The sequence below is a fragment of the Diaporthe citri genome (genome assembly GCF_014595645.1).
Source record: "Diaporthe citri strain NFHF-8-4 chromosome Unknown scaffold_17, whole genome shotgun sequence".
In the NCBI taxonomy this organism is placed as follows: Eukaryota; Fungi; Ascomycota; class Sordariomycetes; order Diaporthales; family Diaporthaceae; genus Diaporthe; species Diaporthe citri.
In genome coordinates this window covers 421,967-445,144 of record NW_025064862.1, presented here as the reverse complement: position 1 = coordinate 445,144, position 23,178 = coordinate 421,967, and the positions used below count along the sequence as shown (strand labels likewise).

The 23,178-nt window shown below is 43.5% G+C and overlaps 4 protein-coding genes across 4 annotated transcripts; 3 read left to right on the top strand and 1 right to left on the bottom strand.

The window, feature by feature from the left end:
* Nucleotides 1-355: 355 nt before the first annotated feature.
* On the top strand, nucleotides 356-2,414 carry INS49_005446 (uncharacterized protein; the record flags this gene model as incomplete). The annotated part of the gene is made up of 5 exons (XM_043166226.1): nucleotides 356-391; nucleotides 450-755; nucleotides 845-986; nucleotides 1,009-1,240; nucleotides 1,307-2,414. The coding sequence occupies 5 exons, from the start codon at nucleotides 356-358 to the stop codon at nucleotides 2,412-2,414; spliced, it is 1,824 nt and encodes a 607-aa protein (XP_043017258.1).
* Nucleotides 2,415-13,351: 10,937 nt separating this feature from the next.
* On the top strand, nucleotides 13,352-15,880 carry INS49_005445 (uncharacterized protein; the record flags this gene model as incomplete). Its single annotated transcript, XM_043166225.1, has 1 exon — nucleotides 13,352-15,880. The coding sequence occupies one exon, from the start codon at nucleotides 13,352-13,354 to the stop codon at nucleotides 15,878-15,880; it is 2,529 nt and encodes an 842-aa protein (XP_043017257.1).
* An 824-nt stretch (nucleotides 15,881-16,704) lies between these two features.
* Nucleotides 16,705-17,800, top strand: INS49_005444 (uncharacterized protein; the record flags this gene model as incomplete). Its single annotated transcript, XM_043166224.1, has 3 exons — nucleotides 16,705-16,755; nucleotides 17,191-17,483; nucleotides 17,599-17,800. The coding sequence occupies 3 exons, from the start codon at nucleotides 16,705-16,707 to the stop codon at nucleotides 17,798-17,800; spliced, it is 546 nt and encodes a 181-aa protein (XP_043017256.1).
* A 579-nt stretch (nucleotides 17,801-18,379) lies between these two features.
* On the bottom strand, nucleotides 18,380-22,595 carry INS49_005443 (uncharacterized protein; the record flags this gene model as incomplete). The annotated part of the gene is made up of 4 exons (XM_043166223.1): nucleotides 18,380-18,550; nucleotides 18,628-21,177; nucleotides 21,233-21,498; nucleotides 21,569-22,595. The coding sequence occupies 4 exons, from the start codon at nucleotides 22,593-22,595 to the stop codon at nucleotides 18,380-18,382; spliced, it is 4,014 nt and encodes a 1,337-aa protein (XP_043017255.1).
* Between the last annotated feature and the right edge of the window lie 583 nt (nucleotides 22,596-23,178).

Genomic DNA, 23,178 nt, shown 5'->3' with positions numbered 1-23,178 from the left:
TGACGATTCTAAACCTGCCTACTATGTACGAAATCGAAGCACTGCTAGATGGGCTCTTGATCTTGGTGGCCAGACGACCCACATTTGGGTGCTTGGCAGAGCTTCGTGATGTCGCCGGCCAAGCACATGCACACAACCCTGGCCGCCGTTTAGATCCGAATTAGGGAGGTCGCTGCCATGCCAGCATCGCTACCGGTGTGGTCCCATCATACCCTGCAAACAACATTGTGACCCCACGGAAGACTGCATTTAAAGAGACTTCACTCTCTGGCAAGAGACTTAGACTTCGGGTCCTACTCGATGTTCTCAGCCATCCTGTTCCTTCCTACACGCCGTCCAGGCCAGCGCTGCCAAAATGTCCCGGATTCGCTTCCTCTGGCTTGTCGCTGCTGTTAGCACCCGCCTTGGCTCAGCACCCTACGCGTGAAACCTCGTCGCGTGTGGACAAGAGAGCGCCCCTGCTTGATATCTATCGCTTCAACACGGTGTCCACCTATACCACGTTTGACCAGGATCGCGATGTTCCTTCCAGTGCGGCTTCGAAACGTGATGACGACGTGGGTGCAGATGGGTATGGGAATGCAGCAGTCCCCAACTATGTCCAAGTTGCGACATCTCAGGTGCGAGAGGTTGTACCGAACGCAAGTTTTCGCGTCGTAGACGACTACTATGTTGGCACCAACAATGTGGGCCATGTGCACTTCCAGCAGGTCATTGATGGAATCGACGTGGACACTGCTGACTTCAAAATCAACGTAGGTTGTCTACTTGTGCTACAGTCGCACGTGAACTCATATATCCCATGTTCTCATCATTGAAGCGAATACCTGACCACTCAACTTAGATTCTGGAAAATGGCACTGTGCTATCCTTCGGCCATTCCTTCCACATGGATTCCCTTACCCCGTTACAAATTGTGAGGAGGGCTGAGAGCACCATAACTCCCCTGGCCGCCTTCGAGAGCGCCGTGAAGCTTCTTGATCTCAGTCACGAGCATTACCGGTGCAGTCGCCGAGGTGGAGGGCCCCGGCGAGAGCTACACTATCAAGCAAGTCGAGGGCTTTGTGGCGAGTCCAACAGCGAAGCTGGTTTACGTGACCAGAGACTCTGAGGTCGACCTTGCTTGGAGAATAGAGACAGACATCGGATCGAACTGGCTCATTTCCTACGTTGACGCTGCTTCTGGCAACGAGATCGCAGGAGTCATTGACTACACAAACACGGCGAGTTGCGAGGCTTTGTGGGTCCTTCCCCTATTGTGTTGACTCATATAAAGCCAACAAGACCTAACCAGGCAACCATATAGCCCATGGGGTACAATGAACCCATATGAAGGCTCTTGGCAGCTTATTGCCAACCCGGAAGACGCGCCATCATCGCCATTTGGCTGGCATTCAGATGGCACCCAGAATTACACAACCCTGCGCGGAAACAATGCATTTGTTACTGTTGGAGGGGCAACTACCAACAAGGCAGTTGCAACTTCTCCCTCGCTTGTCTTCTCGTACCCGTACTCCCCTGCTACTGCCAACTGGCAAACATATGTCAACGCGTCAGCAACCCAGGCTTTCTACACCATCAACAAGTTTCACGACATCCTTTACGCCCTGGGCTTCGACGAGGACGCGGGAAACTTCCAGGTCTCCAACAACGGCAATGGTGGACGAGCCGGTGACCCCGTAGAAATCATAGTCCACAGCAGCGGTGGATCCGCCATGATCTCGACGCCGGCCGACGGCAGCAGTCCACGGTTGTCCATGGGCGCCTGGACGAGTGGCGAAACGCCGCTTCGAGACTCCGCTTTCGATTCGACGGTGCTACTACATGAGTACATGCACGCCGTGACGGTGCGCCTGGTCGGCGGGCCAGCCACCTCCGGCTGCCTCAGTGGAAATGACGGGCTCTCCCTGAACGAGGACTACTCCGACTTTGTGCCGACGCTCCTGCGGGTCAAGGCTGGCGATACACGAAGCACGGATTACACCATTGCAGACTGGGCCACGGGCGAGGCCATCGGGCTTAGGTCTCACTACATCTCGACCAGTCTGGAGACCACGTCTCTGACCTACGAATCACTCAACGCCCTGGCCTCCAGCGGTGGTTTCGGCCTGGCCACCGTGTGGGCGACGGCCCTGTACGAGGTCTTCTGGAACCTTGTCGACACATACGGCATCGGCGAGATGGACAAGGTGACGCTGGGTGCGGGCGGGATTCCACAAAGAGCTCGTTACTTGCTGCTCAAATTGATCTTGGGCAGTGATGCCCTGGTACCCTGCTCCCCGAATCATTTGCAGACGAGGGACGCGATACTCCAGGCCGATCGTGTTCTAACTGGTGGCACGAATCAGTGCGCCATTTGGAAGGGCTTCGCAAAGAGAGGTTTTGGACAAGACGCCGTCAGAGGGTCCGGATAGGGCAGGTTTGTCGTGCCCTCTGGATGTTAGCGGCATTCACTGTTCAACATATGCGCAGACATGGAGAGATCCTTACTTCCTCGTGTACTAGACTATGGCTGCTATGTGTACATATATTTGACGGACGATGTGTCCAAAGAAAAGTAATGAAGGAATACTACATCTGGCATGGGCGTCTGATAATTGTGCCACTCCACCACTCACGATTCGATGAAGCTCACCACTTGCCATAGTCCCGAATGCCGTCTATGAATTTACACGGCCCACATCAGCTCTGTTTAGGTACGTAGCAGATTTCACCGTTGATTCTCGCCTGCAGTAGGTACTTTGAGTCGGTCATAGTGTTCCTACAAGTGGTCGTAACATCTGACACGAGCTTGCCACTCATATGCTACCATTGTACTAGCGTACAACCTCAACAAGAATTGCCTCATGATTTGGGCACATTTGCAGCTAAGTTATATCCTGTCCCTGGCCAGAACAGCGTATGCCAAGAAAGACAATAGTCATGAAAGATGCGTCCGATATATGCAGGAAGTCTTACACACACACAGTTGTATGGTGGATATGGAAGTATGCTCTGCTTACATGATGTATGGCTCAGCGTGTGCACTGTGGCCACTTAACATTGACTGTCAGGAACCGTGGCTGCAACCATTTTGCGTGGGTTTGCCTGGGCAAAAAATGTGATTTCGCAACCGAGCTCACTGTGGAAGGCTATAAGTGTTGTAAGGGGTTTGAAAGCATAATTATAAAAGCGTTTATCTCCTAAGAGTAGTTTAAAAGGAGGAAATAAAAGAAATTTAGCTATTTAAGCATTTTAAGAAATAATTATAAACTAGGGTTAGGGATATACATATAATACATCCCTTAATTAAAAGGCAATTCTTATCTTATTAACTACCTTACTTTTTTAAGCAGCTAATTTATACTTAAAAATATTAGCTATAGCTTATTAAGCAATTAATTATTTAATTTTTCTTATAATATATATACTTTATTACCTAAACTTTAATTACTTATAACCTTATAATGCAACCTATAACTAATAATTAAACCTCTTTTTTAAACTTTTTAATTAAATCTATATTTAAAAATACTTACTTTTATTAATTTTAAGCACCTTTTTAATTATATTAAAAATAGCTAAAAATAATAAAAAATAAGCTTTTAAGCCTTAAATTATTCTACCTTCTTATATTTTTAAAGTTTAAAAAAAAAATATAAATATATTTAAATTAATAAAAAGCTTATTAATAAAAATAGCAAAAGTTTTAATACTCTTATTAAAATGCTGCTAAATAATATACCTAAAAATAAGTTTTTTAATTAATTTAAAAATTAATTTTAAAGCATATATTAATTCTTAATATAGCTTTAAAAAACCTTTAAATATATATAAATAACTTAAAGCTTAAAATAAAACTCCTTTTTAAGGAAAAGGCTAAAATAAAGCATAAGGAAAAGAAAAAGGATATAAAGAAGCTTAAGAAAATTAATAAGCATTGCATTCCTTATCTCCTTTATATTAAGAGTTTTATATATAATTATAATAATAATTTTTATATAAACTATAATAATAAAAGCAATTATTATTATTATTATACTTAAAGTAATTCTTATAAGCTACTTTTAATAGCCCTTTTATTATTTATATTTTATTTTTACTATATTTAATTTAGCAATTCCTTAGCGCTTAAAAAGTTTTAATATGCTTAAAAAAAGGCTTTAAATATATATAAGTATAAGAAATTTAATTTTATTTGCATTAATTATATTCTTATAATTCCTTTTAATACTTAAAAGCTTTTTACTTTATAATAATAACTTATAAAAATTATAAAAAGTAAATATAAGAATATAATAAAGCACCTTAAAGCTTAAATTATAATTACTTTAAAATAATATAATAAGTTTAATATAAAAACTTAAAGGCTTTAAAACTAAGTTATTAATAATATAAAAATTATAAAAAAGTATAAAGATTACATTATTATTATAATTAAATGCTTTAATTTTAAAGATAATATTAAGAAATAAATATAATTAAATTTTAATTTAAAATTATAATTAAAAATTTAATTAAAGGTTGAGAAAGTTTTTTAAAAAAGTTAAAAGATTATTATAATAATTAAAAAAAGGTTTTAAATTAATTAATATATTATTATAAAGATTAAAAGGTAATTTTTAATTGCAAAATAGTTTTTATATAAGAGTTATATTATAATTTTTAAAAAGTATAATTTTTAAAATTTTTAATAAAAACTTAATAATAAAAATAATTAATAAATAAATAATCCTTTTTTATTATTTTCCTTATATTTTAAAGATTTAAAAAAACTTTAAAATATTTAAATTAAACGTATAATAAAACTTTAATAAATTTATTTATAAGTATTTTCTTAGTTTTTAAATATATAATATTAAAGGTACCCCTTTTAAATTCCTATTTTAATTATATTTGCTAAATATTTATATATTTAAGCCTTATTTTTAACTATTTATACTTATTAATAATTAAGTATATTATTATTTAATTATTATAATAAATAATTTAAGATTTGCTTAAATTTAAGGTTATATTTTTAAATAAGCATTTTAAAGCTATTATTTCTTTAACTATAAGCTTTAAAGCTAATAATTTAGCCTTAATAATTAAAATAAAAATAATTACTTATTTATATACTTTTTAATATATAAGGCCCTTAAAAAAGGTTATTATATATCCTTAAGAAGATCTTTAATCTTCCTTGTTATTAGTAAATAAAGCGTTTTTAATTATTAAAAGCGCTTAAGCTTTTTAATTTCCTTTAAATTATAATTTAAGGAATTAAGTAATATATAAATATTAAATTATGCAATTTATTACCTTAAGGTAACTTAAACTTAGGTTTATAAGGAATCTTAATAATATAAAGTAAGGAAATGCTATATTTAAGTATATTATAATTATTATATAAAAAATAAAAATAATTATTTCTTAAAATTTTTAAATTTCTTATTTTAAGGCTTATTTAAAAAAAAGCTTAAGCTTTTCTTTAAGCATTAAAGTAAATAATAAAAAGTTTTTACTTTTTAATAAGTTATATTTATTTATTATTTTTTTAATATATAAGTTATAAAGAAGCGTTATAATGCGCTTTTTTTAATCTTTAAAAATTTATATATTTAAGAATTATTAAGCTTTTCCTTAATTCTTTATTTTATATATAAATTTAATTTTATTTTTAATCTTTATAAAGAAATTATATTTATCCTTAAGATATATAATTAAAATATTATTTATATAAAAGAGGATTACTACCTTATAAGCTAAGCTAATAAAAAGGCATGGCTTTTTTAATAAGGGTTTTAAGCTTAAATTTTATAATATATAGCTAAAATCCTTATATTAAAGAAATAAAAAATCTTTCAATTTATAAAGTACCTTTAAAAATACTTTATATTTCCTTAACTTCTTAAATTTATTAAGCAATTTATAATAAATTTAATTTAACTCTTTTTAGCTAATATTTAAGAATATAATTATAATATTAAATTATTAAATTTTTAAATTAAAGTATATAATAATTATTATTATTATATAAAATAATCTTATAATTAGGATTGCAATATATATGCTTTTTATAATAAAATAAGGTTATAAGTTTCTTTAAATATAAATTAATATTTTAAAAGATTTAATTATTTTATCTTTATTAAGCTTATATTTATATACCTATTTTAAAGGTAGCAATATTAATTTTGCTTTTTTAACGCTTAATAGTCCTTTAAATACTAAGCTTAATAAGGCTTTGCATCTTTTAATATATTACCTTAAGTTATTTATCTTAAAAAGGGCTTTTTTAAGCTTCTTTTTATATAATTAATTTTAAAGATAGATTTTTATAATATTATTATTATAAATAAGGCTTAAACTTAATTTTAAGAGCTTAAATAGCAGCTATTATTATATTATTTAAGGTTAAAAAATATAGGTTTTTAAATATTCTTTATTTTTATTTTTTAAGCTAATTAAGCAAAAAAATAATTATAAAGTTACTTTAAAAGGTTATATTAAAATAAAATATAATTGCATTTATTAAATATAATAATTAATTAAAGGATTCCTAAGGGCATTTATCTTAATTATATACTTAGGAAGATCTTCTTATAAGTTTAAACCCTTAAATTTATTCCTATATCTTCCTTATTTGCATTAATTAAAAAAATTCTTAATTTCCCATAACTTTAAGTATATATAATTTTTAAAAGGAAGGTTTAAATTTATTAATTTTTACTTTATTAATAAAAGTATATTTCTTTTTATAAAAGCCTTGTTTTAATATATTTAGGGTTTTCTTAAGGGTTAAAAGTCCTTATTCTTAATTTCCTAAGCTTTTTAAAAAGGCAATATATAATAAACTTTACTTTTTAAATTTAAAAGTCCTTATTCTTAAGTTTTAATTAAAAGTATTAATTTTATTCTTTTTTAATATAAAATAAATATTAAATTTATTATTTAAATTAATTAAGTTATTTTTTATATAAAGTATTAAAAATATAATATAAATATAATTTTAAATTTCCTTAGCATTAATAATTTTAATATTTAGTAATTTTACTTTAAAAATTAAAAGGTTATTTTTTACTTTATTTATTGCTAATTTATAAAATATATTTTTATTAAATTATATATTCCTTATAAAGATTATTTACTTAAGCAAGGGAATTTAAATTTAAAAAACGTTAAATGCTATATAATTAATTAAATATTTAATGTAAGCTCTTAGTTCCCTTTTTATAAGGTATCTTTTTATATTATTTTTATATTTCTTTTTAAGCATATATGCTTTAAATTTATAAGTATAAATATTATCTTAATGGGGCAATAAATAAGCTGTAAAATGGTAAATTTATCCTAATTTAAATTACTAAAAATAATAAGAAAACTATATATATAAAAGAGTGTTTAAGGCGCGCCTTTTTTTTCTTAGGGTAGGTAATATATTATATAATTAAGCTGCAACTTACATTACCTTTAATTAAAGGTTAAAAGGTAAATTAATCTTTAATAGCATAGCTAAAGTATATTTAATTATTGCTTTACTAGCCCTTTTCGCAATGCTATTTGCTTTTAAGATTTAAAGGGGAATAAGTTTTAAATTAATATTCTTTTGTTTTATCTATTTAATATATTTAATATTTATAAATTAGTTAATTATTATTACTTTAGCATTTTATTTAATTTTATAAAAATTTAAATTATATTATTATTTTATTTAACTTTTATAAACTTAAAAAGTATTAAATACTTATTTTTAAGTTTTTAATATAAAAGGGAAAATATAAATAAATCCTAAGAACTTATTTATTATTATAAGCTTATAGTTTAACTTATTTAATATTTATAAATAATAAAAAAGGTTTTATAAAATTTAAAAAAAGGGTTTTAAGCTCTTATCTTTTAATAACTTATATTAAATTACTTTTTTAATAAAGGCTTTAAAGCAATTCTTATAATTAATTTATTTAATTCCCTTAAATTTTATGCCTTAAATATATTAAATTAATAATTTAAGAATATTAGCCCTTAAGTATTTAAATTAAAGATATTAAAGGATTATTAAGTCCTTTTAATCTTCCTTTAAGTATTAAAAGGATTTAAAAGGTTTTATTAAGTTTATTAAAAAATTATAAGCTTATATATACTTATAATGCTTATAAGTATTTATAATAAAAAATAAAAATAAGGAAATTATAATAATATATATTTAAGAAAGATTAAATTATATTATTAAATAAGTTTAAGAAAAATAATGCTTTATTTAAGTAATTTAAAATATAGCATTAAATTAATTTTATAATACTAAACGCTTAATTTTTATAAGAGCGCTTTTAATATTATATTAATATAAAATTTATTTATAATTATTATATTTTTTAAAATTAAATCCTTAATTCTTTTTTTATTTACTTTATATAATATATTTTTAAAGCGCTTTATTTTATAGCTTAAAACCTTTAAAGATAAGGTTTTTACTTTAATAATATTTATTTTAATAGCTTTTTTAAAAGTACTTAAAATTAAATAATTAATAAAGTTAATAAAATAAATAGCGCCATAATTATTTAAAATTATACTTAAAAATAAAGAATATAATATAAAATTTTAAAGTTATATATATTCCTAAGAAATTAATTATAATTAATAATTATAATAAATTAATTAAAGTATAAATAAATTAATAAAAAGTTAATAAAGATATAATAAAAATATTATTAATTAGTTAATTTTTTAAAATTAAGGTTTAAGAAAATATAAGTTTGCTTTATAAGGAAAAATAAAATAAAAAGAGGAAATTAAGATATTATCCCTTAATAGCTTTTAAAAATATATTTAAGGAAGTTTTTAATATTCTTAATAAGCTTTGCATTTAATTTTTAAGTAAAAGGTTTTTTTAAGTAAGCTTTTAAATTAAGTTCTTATAATAATTTTTTTATAATTATATTTTAATTTTATTATATTTAAATTCCCCTAAAAATATTTTTAACTTTAAGATTTATTTCCTTAAAAATATAAAATAAAGGTAGCGATAATTAATAAAAAGCTAAGTATATTCCTTTTATTAATTAATTTTTTAATAAGAATACTTATATATTTTATTTTATTAATGTAATTAAAATAATATATTTTCATTTTTTAATTATTCCCTTAATTAATTACTTTCCATTTTAAAAAGTACTTTTAATCTTAATATAATAAATATTATAATATTTTTAAAGATTAATGTAAGCTTATTATAATATAAAAATACCATTAACCCTTTAAATAAGGTTTTTAAAGAATAAATAGGTTTTTTTAATGCATTTTATTTAATAAATTTTTAGCGCTTAAAGATTACTTAATTAAGGGTAATATATATTGCAATTATTTATAGGAAGTTATTTAAATTAATAAATCCCTTAATTTTAAGTAATTTATAAGTATAAGCTTATAAATATAAATTTATAAAATCTTAATATTATTATTATAATTTAATATTTAGTTTCTTTATTTTTTTTAAGTATTATTAATATTAAGTTTAAAGGGTATTTATTATGCTTAACTTAAAAAGTATAAGGTTATTTTTAATATTTTAAATTACTTATTAAATAAAAAATATTTTATATTTATTATTTTAATTAAATATAAGGAGAGAATTAAGCTAAATATTATTTTTTATATTTATTTTTAAATTTTTTATCCTTTATTAAATTTAATTACTTTATTAAAAGCTAAAGCAACTTATTATTAAAAATATTAATTATATTTTATTTTAATTTATTAAAGAATAAGGAAGAAAATAAAGTAAGTGCTATTTTATTTTTTAAAAGCTTATTATTACTTAAACGCTTTTAATACTTATTATATAAAGCTTTTTAAATGTTTCTTTTTTTCTTTTTATATTATATAAATTAAAAATTTAATTTTAAGATTATATTTAATTGCTTAATAAAGGCTATGTTTAATGCATTAAGGTTTATAAATTCTTAATACCTTTTAATTTAATAATAAGATTATAATATAATAAATTAAGTAAGAAAAAAATAAGTATTTAAATAAATTACTTAATTAATAAGATTTAAAAAAATATTTATAATTATTATATAAATATATGCTTAAAAATAAAAGGAAATAAATAATATAAAATAAATATAATTAAGATACGCTTTATATAACTTATTTATAACTTATAAAAAGGAAAGATTATTTTATGCAAACTAAGCTTATAATTATAAAAGGCTATAAGTATTATAAGGGGTTTAAAAGCATAATTATAAAAGCATTTATCTTTTAAAAGTAGTTTAAAAGGAGGAAATAAAAGAAATCTAGCTATTTAAGCATTTTAGGAAGTGGTTGTAAACCAGGGTTAGGGATATGCATGCAATACTCACCGGAGTCAAAGACCCAAGTTCTGGCCCCGAAACATTCTATTGTGCACTTCTGGATCGTGATGGCAATGAGCCCATTGTCTGGAACAACACTTCTGAGACCTGGTGGTTTCAGAAAGATAACACTCATAAAGGCGCCAGCCGCCCATGAGTTGGTCATGTTTCGTCCTGGCCGGGAGCTTAATGAGACATGCAACTTGGCCGGCTTCAACAGTCCAAAAAGGCACGACAGTAAGCTTAATAAACGATGAGGTTTCAGGAGTACAATGGAATTCCAACAACTCTCAAATTAACCAGACATAAAATACTATCGATGCCGCCATTCCTCGGCCATGCTCAGGTGAATCAACACCACCAACGATCAAAAGATTTAGTTCCTCAGACAAGACAACGACCACTATCAGACTTGAAGGCCTTATCACCACACCATGCAACTCACCAAAACCATCATCACAGCCCTCTCGCTGACCACCGCCGTCGCAGGCGACCCGGTCAGCTACGGCACTTGTCAGGCGGGATGTACGCAGGTAGTCAGAGCTTGTTATGCTGCTTCCGGGTTCACATTCGGCACGGTTGTTGGCGTGAATGCGCCGGCCTCCATCACTGCCTGCAATACGATGTTCGGGATGTGTCAGTCATACTGTGCCTTGCTCGCGCGTCACTATTGAACGAGATGTGAGGAGTGCTGTACCTAGGAGCAACTCGACTCAACAGATAAAACCGGGACAGCAACAAATGAGAGTTTGCAGAAGACGAGAGGGGGGGAGGAACATGTTGGATCGAAGGGTTCATGGAGAGGAAGGCGATGGGTGCAAGGGATACACGCATTCGAGTGAGCAAGCACGCAACTCTAGTCAAAAGGGCTAGGGGCTGGGGGCGAATATCAGGAGACTGGGCGGTGGAGCAACAAAGAGAGCGGATGTCAGCCCACCAAGCCAGCTCCTGCAAGGTCGGTGTGGGCGAATAGGGTGAGAGGACAGATAGTTAAAATTCATGGGGGAATCACAGAGAGAAAGACCACTGTGCCTGTATGTGCCGATGACTATGTGCCGTTGAGAGAGTAGGTGAGAGTGGCGAGACGGTAGGTACATGGAAGAACTTGAAGGCACGGGGCAGCATTTTCAGGGTGAGGGTTTCAAATCGAATCAAACTCTTATGGATGTACGATGCAAATAGAAACTTTGCTTATTCATAGTATATGGGTTTCGTAATCAAGCCACAGTCCAGCAGCCACAATATATACTGCAGTACTGACAATATGCAACGCAATGTGGACCACGAGAGTAAGTACCAAGTAGGCTACAGTTGGAGGACGCGAAGACTGGAGAACCCCGCAAACGGTAAGGAGCGGGAATGCGGAGTGGCTTCCTCGCGTCAGTGCACAATGGCACATGTGCAGCTCCGGAAAAAGAGGGTCTCGGCCGCAGGGTACGCGAGTACAAAAGGGCGCCAGTCTCCCGCCTCTCAGCGCCGCGGGATTTGGGGGCCCCTGGGAGCAAAGCTCTGATTGACTGATTGGTTAGCTGACTGGCTGATGAATTATTTACCACTGGCCGTTGCATAGAAGAGACTAAGCTACTGAAGGTATGTGATCTCTCTCTCCTCTCTGTCCATAGCTCCCATCCCACTGACTCACTCGGGTCTAATTACAGTCATAAGCTAGATGACCTAACGGCGAAGCTGTCATAGTAAGAACCAGCATCTGGGATAGTCGTTCAGGTCAGGTCAGGTCAGGTCAGGTCAGGTTACAGGTTGTTCGGTTAGCCATCCGACGTACCACCGCGATACCACAGCACAACAATATCACCGTCACGAGCCCACAGGTGAGCAGAGCCCTGTCCATTTCTGATGCCTTTACGTGGACTGTGAACACAGGCAGTCAGTCTACTGCGTGGCGACACACAGGAGGAGCTGGCTGCAGCCACAAATGTCCACCGCCCGCCAACATCTTGTGCCCCAGAAGCAACCTTGTTTCCAACTCGAACACGGCACAGAGCAGCCCACTTACCAATCATCACAGTCTCATCCAGCTGAGCCTCTGGCCTTGTTGACCTCGAACGCCTCCATCGCCTGCACCATCATCATCGAAATCCTCCTCACAAACCTTCTCCTACGAAACTCCCAGGGGTGAAACTTTCTCGAGAAAGCCGTTCCTCCTCCTTGTGTTGGAGGAGCAAACGCGAACGAACAAACGAACGAACCAGCTCTGGCGGTCCGACCGGCCCCACTTCTCTGCCTGCCAATCCGCCGTGCCATTGGCCTGTCACGGCTAGCTGCCGACGCTAAGCAGGGAGCTCTTGCCTGGACTCCAGCCCACCACCCCTCTCCCACCTGGGCCTTTTTTGGGGTCAGGTACCTGGGTACCTGCAAGCAACTGGTCTGGTACGCTTCATAACGTGCCTGGTCAGCCGCCGTCCGGGGTACCCAACTTCTGTCCGTTGTACATAACCTACCTACACCTACCTACTCCCTGCTCCACCTGTCCGCCTGCGGCCTTGTGAGTGTGTGTGTGTGTGTGGGTTGTGTGCGCTTCTTGTCTGCTCTTGTGTGTGCCGGTGGCCCAAGCTTCTCGGCCTTGACCCATCCCAGTCGCATATCATCGCAGCGCAGCGCATCGCATCTCACTTCGTCCCTCCAACCATCCTCAACACCCTCTTGATCACCTCCTTGACCAGCCATCACCACCCCGAATTGACCCCAGAAAATCCTCTTCGGCCTTTCGCGTCAGCTTCTCCTCTGGACCTCGACCCGTGCAGCCCTCGAGAGCATCACCACTTTCCTCCCATTCTGTCTGCCATGGGAAGCTCAATCGCTGCCTCTCCATCTCCATCCTCCATTCAACGCGACCATACTCTGTCCAGCTAGAGGCAGCTGAGCCTCCTTGTGAGCTACTTTTCTCTCCCTCCCTGTCTCTGCCTCTAAATAAATATATCCGTTTACCTCCTCGTGCTCTGCTGCAACTAGCTGACCTTTGTTCCTGGCCCAGATTTTGCCCCAACCTCAACCCACACCCATCCTCCACCATGGGCTCTGTCACAGAGTTCCCCCTGGGGCCTCACCTGCGGTATCCCATAACAATCACCAGGCTGATATACAAGCCTGGTGATGAGGTCAAGAAGGGCTCCAATGCCATGGAATTCTCGTACAAGTACAAGATGGAGTTTGGCGACCAGATCACCGGCGACATCCGCCACGAGGAGCAGACCGGCTTTGCCTCGTGGCCCTGCCCTACCAATGGAACCCTCAAGTCCTGGGACATCAAGGTTGGCGAGGTCATCGCTCGCAGCCGCCCCTGCGTGCGCATCGAGGAGACCTGCATACACGATAACCAGTACGGTGGTATGTGTCTGATCTGCGGCAAGAGCACCGACGACATCGACTTCTACACCACCCAGCTCGACACCGCCCGCGCCCCCGTCCAGATGATCCACGACAACGTCAAGCTGACCGTCAGCCTGGACCGCGCCGCCGAGACCGAGCTGCTGCAGCAGAAGCGTCTGCTCGAACACCGCAAGCTGAGCCTCGTCGTCGACCTGGACCAGACCATCATCCACGCCTGCATAGACCCCACCGTCGGCGAGTGGCAGAACGACCCCACGAACCCGAACCATGAGGCCGTCAAGGACGTCCAAAGCTTCCAGCTCAACGACGACGGCCCCCGCGGCATGGCCAGCGGCTGCTCTTACTATATCAAGATGCGCCCCAATCTGCGACAGTTCCTCACCAACATCGCCAGGCTCTACGAGCTGCACGTCTACACAATGGGCACAAGGGCATACGCCATGAACATCGCCAGGATCGTGGACCCAGACAAGAAGCTCTTTGGCGACCGCATCATCAGCCGCGACGAGAACGGCAACATGACCGCCAAGAGCCTGCAGCGCCTCTTCCCTGTCTCGACCAACATGGTCGTCGTCATTGATGACCGTGCCGACGTCTGGCCCAACAACAGGCGGAACCTGATCAAGGTCGTGCCCTACGACTTCTTCAAGGGCACCGGCGACATCAACTCCAGCTTCCTGCCAAAGAGGCCGGACCTTACCCCAGCCCCAGACGCCGTCCAGGAGACGCCGCCGCCGCCGAACGGTGACGCAAAGCCGGAGGTCGAGGGAGACGCAGCAGCGAAGCCCGCCGCCGCAGCCGCCGTCCCCTCCACCGTGGGTCCGACTCCGGCTGGCGTGAGCGGTGCTGATGATGTTGCACTACTGAAAGCCCAGAGCGAACAGGAGCGGGCCTTGGAGAAGCAGCTGACGGACAGGCCATTGCTGCACATGCAGGAGAAGCTCGACAAGGACGACGAGGAAGCCGAGAAGGCCAGCGCGGAGAACGAGAGCCCCAACAGCGGCCATATCACCCCGCCGCACCAGCGACATCACGTACTCCTCGACGATGACGCCGAGCTCATCTACCTAGAACGACACCTCACGAACCTACACGAGAAATACTACGAGGCCTACGAAAGCCGCGAGAACAGCCGCTCGATACCCGATGTGGGCAGCCTGCTGGACGAGCTGAAACACGAGGTCCTGCGCGGCACGCGCATTGTGCTGAGCGGCATCGTGCCCAACAACGTGGACAAGTGGAACCACGAGATAGCGCTGCAAGTGAAGAGCTTTGGCGCGATATTGGAAGACCGGATACATCCTGGAATCACACACCTGGTGGTCAGCCTGCTCCGGCCTCGGACGGCCAAGGTGCGCGAGGCGGTCAGGATACCGACCATCAAGATCGTCAATCAGAACTGGCTACAAGACTCGATCAGCCAGTGGGAGGAGCTGGACGAGACACCATATCTGTTGGACCTGCACCCTGCTGACCGGGGAGGCTTGGCGCCCCTCGTGCTGCCTGGGAAGGGCGAGGGTGGCACGAGCCCCGAGGCGATCAACACTGCCATCCAGAACGGGGGTGCCGACCAAGAGGAGCTCGACAGCGCCGACGAGGAGGACGAGCTGGACCCGCGCAGCCCCATTGACGAGCTCAAGACGTTTGATTTCAATGAGGCCGACGAGGAACTTGCCGCCTTCATGGAGGAGGACGACGGCGATGACGACGATGACGATGACGGGAAGTCGGAGGAGGGAGGCCGGCAGTCGGATTCCGACCTTGACGACAACAACAGCACGACCTCGGACAGTGCGAGTGAGACAGGGTCGAAAGCCAGCGGAGCCAGGGGCGAGACGGTCAACGGCACATCACCCGGTTCCAAGCGGAAACATGGCGACAGCGATACGGAGGGCGAGAGGGATTTCGAGGGCGGCAGCGGCTCTGCGCTGTCGAAAAAACTGAAGGTATCGCGGTCACAAGGGGGCAGCAAGCTGCGGTCGGCATATCAGCCCGAGTCCGAGCCGCAAGCAAGCCCAAGCGAAGGAGCGGGTACGAACGGCGGTAGCCGCGGGCCCGAGGGGGACGAGGAGGAGGAGGAGGAGGAGGAGGAGGTGGACCTCCTGGAGACGGAGGGGGCCGGCAACGAGGACATGGACGAGATCGACGAGGAGGAGCTGATGGCAGAGCTGGACAGGGAAGAGCAGGAGCTTATCGCAGAGAAGGGCTAGGTGCCCTGGATCTCGTCGCTCAACTCGCCGGCGCGCAATGCCAAACTGGCGCAGGGACGGTCATCAACGCCCTCGACGCCCCCGGAGTCTACCCTTAGATAGGTTCAAGGGCGGCGGTGAAGAGGTTCTAGGGGATCTCTACGGAATCAGCGGGTTGCATTTGTGGAAAGGATCCTTTTTTTTTTTTACTAGCGATATTTGATTAGCCGTGTGAATTAGAATCTATGTCACAGCCTGTCCCAGAGGCATAACATTCGGGGCCACGAGAAGATATTATGATGGGAGACCTGGACGGGCAGTATCTTGCTGTGAGTCTAATATTGATCATCAGTCCATGTGGTGACGGCCAGTGCTCCACAGCGAATTCTAGGGTAACATCAAGGTGAATTTCCTGAAATATAATGGAAAAGTTGCGTTCCAAGCAACCTACCACCTACTGACCTGTGGTTGGCAAATAGGTGATCTTCGGGAAAGGCAGCAGGGATAGGGTTCACGCAAGCAAATCCCACCCCACACGGCACCTCCACAGCCAGAGCTCCGGCCAATCCAGCCCGGGTTGAATGCAAGCAGGTGAGCCGCGGGCAGGCAAGGGAAAGCAAGTCGAGCCGCATCGCATCCGCTCCCGAAGTCGACGACCAAATCCACGACCACGACCAGACGTCGCCCATTGTCCTCAGCCTGATCCTCCCGACCCCCCGAGACGACGTCCCGACCGCGAATTCTTCCCCCGATTGACCGACACGCCGAGTAGAATACCGTCTGCAACCCAAATAAGGCAACAAACGCCAGGATTGGTCGGCCCATCCGACAACAAACAGCCCACCATGCCTCAGGACATGCCCCCCGTGGGCGGCTACGACGCCGTCCAGTACAAGGTGAGATGACCTCTTCGACTGCGCTATACCTACTATCCTTCCTCGTCCCCCTCCTGTCGACAATGGCAGTCCGTTTCGAGGCCGCCCGGGTCATACGGTGACGAGATGGATGGGAACTGGACGGGTGGAAAGGTTGAAGGGGGCATGAGCGTATGTGAGGAGCTTGGGATGGCAATGGCCGAGCCGAATGACGCACTCTGTCTGCAGCAGCCCGCCCAATGCGAGCGAAGAAGCAGACGCCGCTGGCGAAAGCGTCGATCCAGACGACTCCCATGCATCAAGAAAGACACGGCCAGTGACCCAAGTCCCGGGAGGCGGAGGCACACTGGGTGGCTGCTTGATACCCCGGTTGTTGGCACATTTGCGCTGGACAAGCACGCGGCTGGAGGACGCGGTTCGACGACCTTGGCCTGACCAGACCATGCGTCTACCAAGCGCAATGGCATGAATGGGGTCGGGAAGTCGCAAACCTCGAGAGAGCCGAATCAGGATCGGCCATTGCCAATGAAAGAGGAGGACCACAATCGACTGCTGGACTTGATGGATTTCCTGGTTCCCTGCAGTGTTGTTCAAAACCAAGTGTACGAGGACGACTTTGCTGACTTGCACCACCCGCCACAGCGCAACCTGCCCGCACGAGGCTTCAAGCCCGCCACACTCCTCGCCCTCTGCGGCGGCGTGGTGCTCTACGGATGGTACCAGTTCGGCAAGGGCGCAAGAGAACAACGGTGAGTCGAACCATCTTCTGCCAATTCAACCAACCCCCTCCCCTCACTCTCTCCCAGACTTCGCGTTACCACCACCAGTTCCCCCCTTCGCTGACAACCCCCGGTGTTTCCCCAGCGAGCTCGCCCGCGAGAAGATGTGGGCCCGCATCCACCTGATCCCCGCCCTCCAGGCCGAGGAGGACCGCGACCAGGTGCGCCGCTACCTGGCCGACCAGCAGCGCGAGCGCGACCTCATGGGCGGCGAGAACTTCAAGGTCTACAACAACGAGAGGTTCGTCAAGCCCACCTTCGCCGTCACGCCCGAGAAGACGAAGTAGTAGTGTGCTTTCGGTTAGGGCGGAAGAGGAGGTGGTGGTGGAAGCAAGGGACGAATGGAGACAGAGTGGGATATTAGACTGGGCATCAGACCACGATCCAGCTGCGTGTCCGACGGGAGCAGCACATACCTGCCTTGAGTGTGTTTGCCAGTCGGGGACAAGATGAGCTCTCTGTACATATGATACGGCTGGCTCAATGGCGACAAGCAATAAAAAAACCAAGAACAAGGCATGGTGTCCTCCAGTGTTACAGAGGGCGTTAAAGAGTCCGGCGCCTGAAAAGTCAAGACGTGTTGGATGCCTCGAGTCAACATTCACCAAGCAACGTCTACGGTGTCTTTCGTATGTGCCGCGTACATTACTTCGTAAAAGCATAGAGTGTATCATCCACCCATACCATAAGAAAACCAGACCCATCATCCATCCCATGCTGGACCGAACCATAAACTCCCCGAGCTCTATGCTTCCCCTCCAAGACCGGTTTCACATAATATAGACACATCCGTCGACATCGGGACATCGAGAGCAAAACAAATCAGGACGTGCGAGCCGTGCTCATCGCGAAGGGAGCTCAGCTTTCTAGGCCGCCGCTTGCACGACCTTGAAGCCATCCGACACCATCTTGGTGATGTCCTCGTTCTTATGTTGCAGAAGCCCCAGCGCAAAGGCCACATCGTTCCATTGGCGCTCCGTATCGCAACGCGGCAGACGAGCCGCAAGCTTGTCGGCCAATTGCTTGGCGTGTTTGTCCTGTGATGATGAAGAGCGTTAGCAAGCCGATACACCCTGAAGATCCCTGAACTCTGCCACGCCAGACTCTGGCTTACCTTCTCCACGAATCCAAGCAGGAACTTGACAATTCTCCTGAAGCTCTCCTCTGCTAGCGCCTTCTCGGCCGAGAGCAGCGAGAACATATCAACAAAGTGGTTATACACCGCGTTATCCTTGGTAGACAGCTCCGTGAAGAACATCCTGGCCAGATCTGCGATGCGCTTGTCCTCGTCCTCCATACACTTGGCCATCTCGCCCAGCTGGCCCTTCACCTTGACCTGTCCAGCCAGGATGAGGAAGGTCAACGTCATCAGACACGTGCGCTTGACCGAAGCATCCTTGTCGGCGAGTCGGCGGTATAAGAAATCCGTGTTCTCATCGATAAGGTGGTTGAAGCACACTGCCATGTCACCCAGCGCGATGACCGCGTTGGACCGCACCGTCGCGTCGGGGGATCGCTCCATGATGGTGATGAGCAAGGGCAGGTTGGCCTCACAATACTCGGCACTGACGCACATCAGCTTTGCCAGGCACAGGGTGGCAGCTGCTTGTAGGCCCTTGTCCTTGTATTTGGTGTTGTTCGCACAGATCTCGCTTACGAGAGCCCCGTACAAGGCCAGCAGGGAATCCTGGCCGTAGAGGAGTTCCCGCTCGCGAATGTGCAGCATGGCCTCGGTGAAATCATCTTCAGTCGTACCGCCAATGAGATCCAGTTCATCTTCAGGCTCATCCTTGTCCCTGGCCACCGTTCCGATGGTCGATGCCCTGTTGTTCCTGCTGTTGCGGCGCGACTCGGCCTCGGCTGCCTTCTCAGCAGCCACAGCCTTCTCCTTTTCTTGCTTGCGGCGCTTGAAGTCCAGCTCGCACAGCTCAAGGTGGACAATCTGCTTGATAGCAACATGGCCCACGATGAATAGGAGCTCAGACAGCGCGATCGCGTTGTCGCGCTTGGGCTTTGAAGTCTCCTCCGCCTGCGTAGCCGGCTGCTGTATTGCCGGCTGTTGCGTTGGGGGCATGACAGTAGGCTCAGCACCATCCTCATCTTCTTCTGCTTCGACCTTGGCCGAGTGTCGGCTTTGCGCTGATTTCTGCGAGTCCCTGGATCCAGGCCTGTCATTGGAATTCGAGCGAGCTCGGCCGGAAAACACAGCCTTTGTCTTGTGGCGGATAATCTCGGAACAAAGCACATCGGGATGCTTGGAGATGGCGTAGATGGCATTGATGGCCTGCTCAGCAACGCCGTACCATTCCTCGTTCTGGGAGGGGACATCTGTAATGGCAGCGAGCTTTTGGAGGACGGCATGCTGGTTCGGCAATCGCGAAAACTTAACGCCAGACTCCTTGGCCTGTCGGCCTGTTGGGTTCAGGCGACGTAACGCTATGCATGTATACTTGGCGAGCTGGAGGTCGCCACGCCCATGGGGCCCAAGACCAGTACGGAGCATGGTTTCCATGTCGCTGACTACGATCTCGGGACTGGCGGTCGCCAACATGCCCAAAACAATGATGGCGCCTCTCCTCTGTGTCCTGGAGATCTCGCGCTTGTGCACGCCGTAGACCTGCCAGAGCTTCGAGATGACGAGGTCGGGAATCATCCCCTGCTTCATCATTGTCGCTAGCAGCTGCTCGAGGGAGGTCAGCTCTGCCGGCGTGGCTCCGAAGGTCAGACTGATCATGTTGCGTGCAATAAAGTTGGCAGCATCGTTGGGGCTGAACGAATCCGGGGCCTCAAAGAACAGCCGCTTGTAGCACTCGATGAGATGTGCCTGAACGCCCTTTCCTTCGTCGCTGTTGCCCTTGGTCCAGATCAATCTCAGCATTCGGCGGATGCCTACTTTGTTCTGCTCAATGTTATAAGCATCGCCAACCTCGAAGTAGTCCATTGCCTCGATCACCTCGCTCTTGTTCTTGGACCCGAGCAACTGGCAGACGGTACCAGTTGCCTCGTGCAGGACGTCGATAAACTTGAGGGCTTCCGTGTAGTACCGTCGGGTGAGGGTGAGCTTCTCGATGGCCTCCGAGGTCGCGGCATCCTCCTGCACTTTCTGGATGGCAGCGAGCTTCTCTTCCTCCGTCATCTCGGCAGGGTCGTTCTTTTGCGGGGACGGCTCGACTTGCGTTGCCTCATCAAGCAGCTGCTCATCCACTGTGACATCCGCCCTACCCTGGCTGTCCATATCTGGCGCCCCAGCTGGAGGCTTCAAAGCATCGAGTTCCTGGTCGACCTTGTTCAGGCGCTCCTGCCACTCTTTTCGGGCCAGCTGGTGGCCATGCATGACAGTAAACGGATGTGTCTTGATGAGGCAGCCCAGCAGCTTGATGGCATTCCTCCTGACATTGCTGCTCTTGTCTTCGAGGCTTCGACACGCCAGCTCAGCCGCCCTCTGTCTTCGCTTGGGGAACTTCTGCTGGAGGTCACACAGCTTCACGTAGACCTGGATTGCCCTGCAACGACAGTAGGGGTTGATGTCGAGGAAACGCTCCTCCAGGACGTCGAAGAAGGCATTCAGCTGGGACTTGTAGTTCTCTCCGCGTTCTTCTTGTTTGCTCAAGTAGATAAGCATGTTGCCACAGACTTCAACCAGTGCGCATCGCAGCGTGTAAGACTGGGTTCGTTAGCTTCAGAACAGGCCATCAAGTGGACAGAATTTCAGAGCCTACCTCGCTATCGAGTTGCTTGGCCAACATGGTCATTTGCTTGATCACCAGCCTGGGTGCCAGCTCAGACAACTTGACCATGAAGGTAGAGACAGACTTAGGGCCCCGGGTGTCGTTACTGTTGAACTCCTTGTTACTGAGTTCGCGCAGTACCTCCTCCCCGAGCTGCGGGTAGTCATATTGCTCTGCCAAAATGTGTAGAAACTCCGCCATCGGCTCGGACAAGTGCTCGAAGTAGGTCAGGTTCTGGACAATGGAGATTTGCGCGGCTGGGAAACCATAGTTAGCTTAGTATCGTGCAGCCACCGCCATCGCCACTGATTCTATGGAGGAACCTACCGTAACCGTGGCCGTGGTGCTTGACAGCAATACACAGCACCTTGAAGGCGTGCATTCGGATGGTGGTGTTCTTGATTCGTTGCTCGCTCTCGAGGATCAAGTAGACGGGCCGGGTGATCAGGCCGATAAAGGTGTCTCGTTCGGAGGTCGTCAAGAAGATCTTGCCCAATTTCAACCGCAGCACCTTGCACATGGTGTCGAGGGCTATCTGAAGTTGGGCAGCGCTGTCCCAGTTCGCGTCCTTGTCTGCCGCAGCAGCCTTCTTGCCCTTGGGCTTCCTGCCTCGAGCAATCGGTGCCGACGATGACTTCTCGGCAGCCTTGGTCTCGACGCAAGAGATGGTCCATTGCAGGAGGAATCCGTAGATCTCGAGGAGATGTTTGTGGTGGGAGAGAAGGTCCTGCTCATCGGACTCGAGGTCGGTGTGGATGATGTCGGCTTCGGCGGACAGACCGGAAGTGATCAGATCAAAGACCTTTGAGAGCGCATGTGTAGGCAGGTATGGAGTATATCTGGAGAGTTGGAAGAGCTTAGAAACATGTCCCTGCAGGTCCGCGAAAGGTGCTCGTGGGTCTTGTTCCTGGCCTGGATCTGGGTCTAGGTCTGGGTCTGGAGTCTGCTCTGGAGTGGGCAGGGTTGAAGGTGTATCTGTGTCTGCGAGAGGACGCGCGCTCTTCCGCGCCAGCGCGGATCGCGAGGGCGAGGGCGCAGAGGCATGGACAGAGGCATTGGCAGAGGAAGCAGGTTCGGTAGTGGCCGGGAAAACGGAGGGGGAAAGGGAAATGGGGGCGCACTTGAGGAGGAACTGCAGCGAGTCGAAGTGGGCGCTGCGCGTGATGGCATCCGGGTTCTCGGCGACGGCGTCGATAATCGGGTTGAGGACGGGGTTAATCACGCCGTTGGTGAGGCTTTCTGGGTCGTTTTCGCAGTCGAACAACGCGGAGTCGGCCTGTTCGGTGGGTATTGTGGCAGGGTCGCTCATGTAGAGCTTGAGCGCCTCGTTGATGTCGAAGTTGACGTTGTCCATCTTGGCTGCCGGGTCGCCTGGTCACACAGACAGGCAGGCTCGTCTGGTGCTCGTGTCGTATGGCGGGTTGGGTATCGTGAAGTCGAAAGAGATGGAGGACAAAAGGATCAACAACAAGTAGATGGGAAAGAGGCAAGGAAAGTGCGGTGGCAGAGTGCAGTCCCGTGGAGCAGCAGACACGGCGACCTGGTCACAGCTCGCGCAACATTCGAAAGTGGTCCGGAGTCCCTAACTCGGTGGCGACGGCAACCTTGAAGATGCAAAAGGAATGGACGTTGCGACTCGGTCGGGTGGGCCTGCCTCTCTTTGCCCTGTTGTTGACGCAGGTGGGTGTTGACAGGGAAGGTGGGATTTCTTCGCGGGGGCCCGTTGGAAGGTGCTGGGCAACCAGCTGCCCACTTCAGGAGCTTTGTTTTGTTTGGGGTGGGCGCGGGTGGCTCGACGCGTGCGGATCGGTACCCCGCCAATTTTGCAGCGCAGTAATCCGCGTCAGTCGAGCAGTCCAAGGCTGCAAGCACGAAGCACGCTTCCTTGCAGGCCACCAACCTCGGCGCCCCATGCCCCAATCCCTGCTCTGCCATTG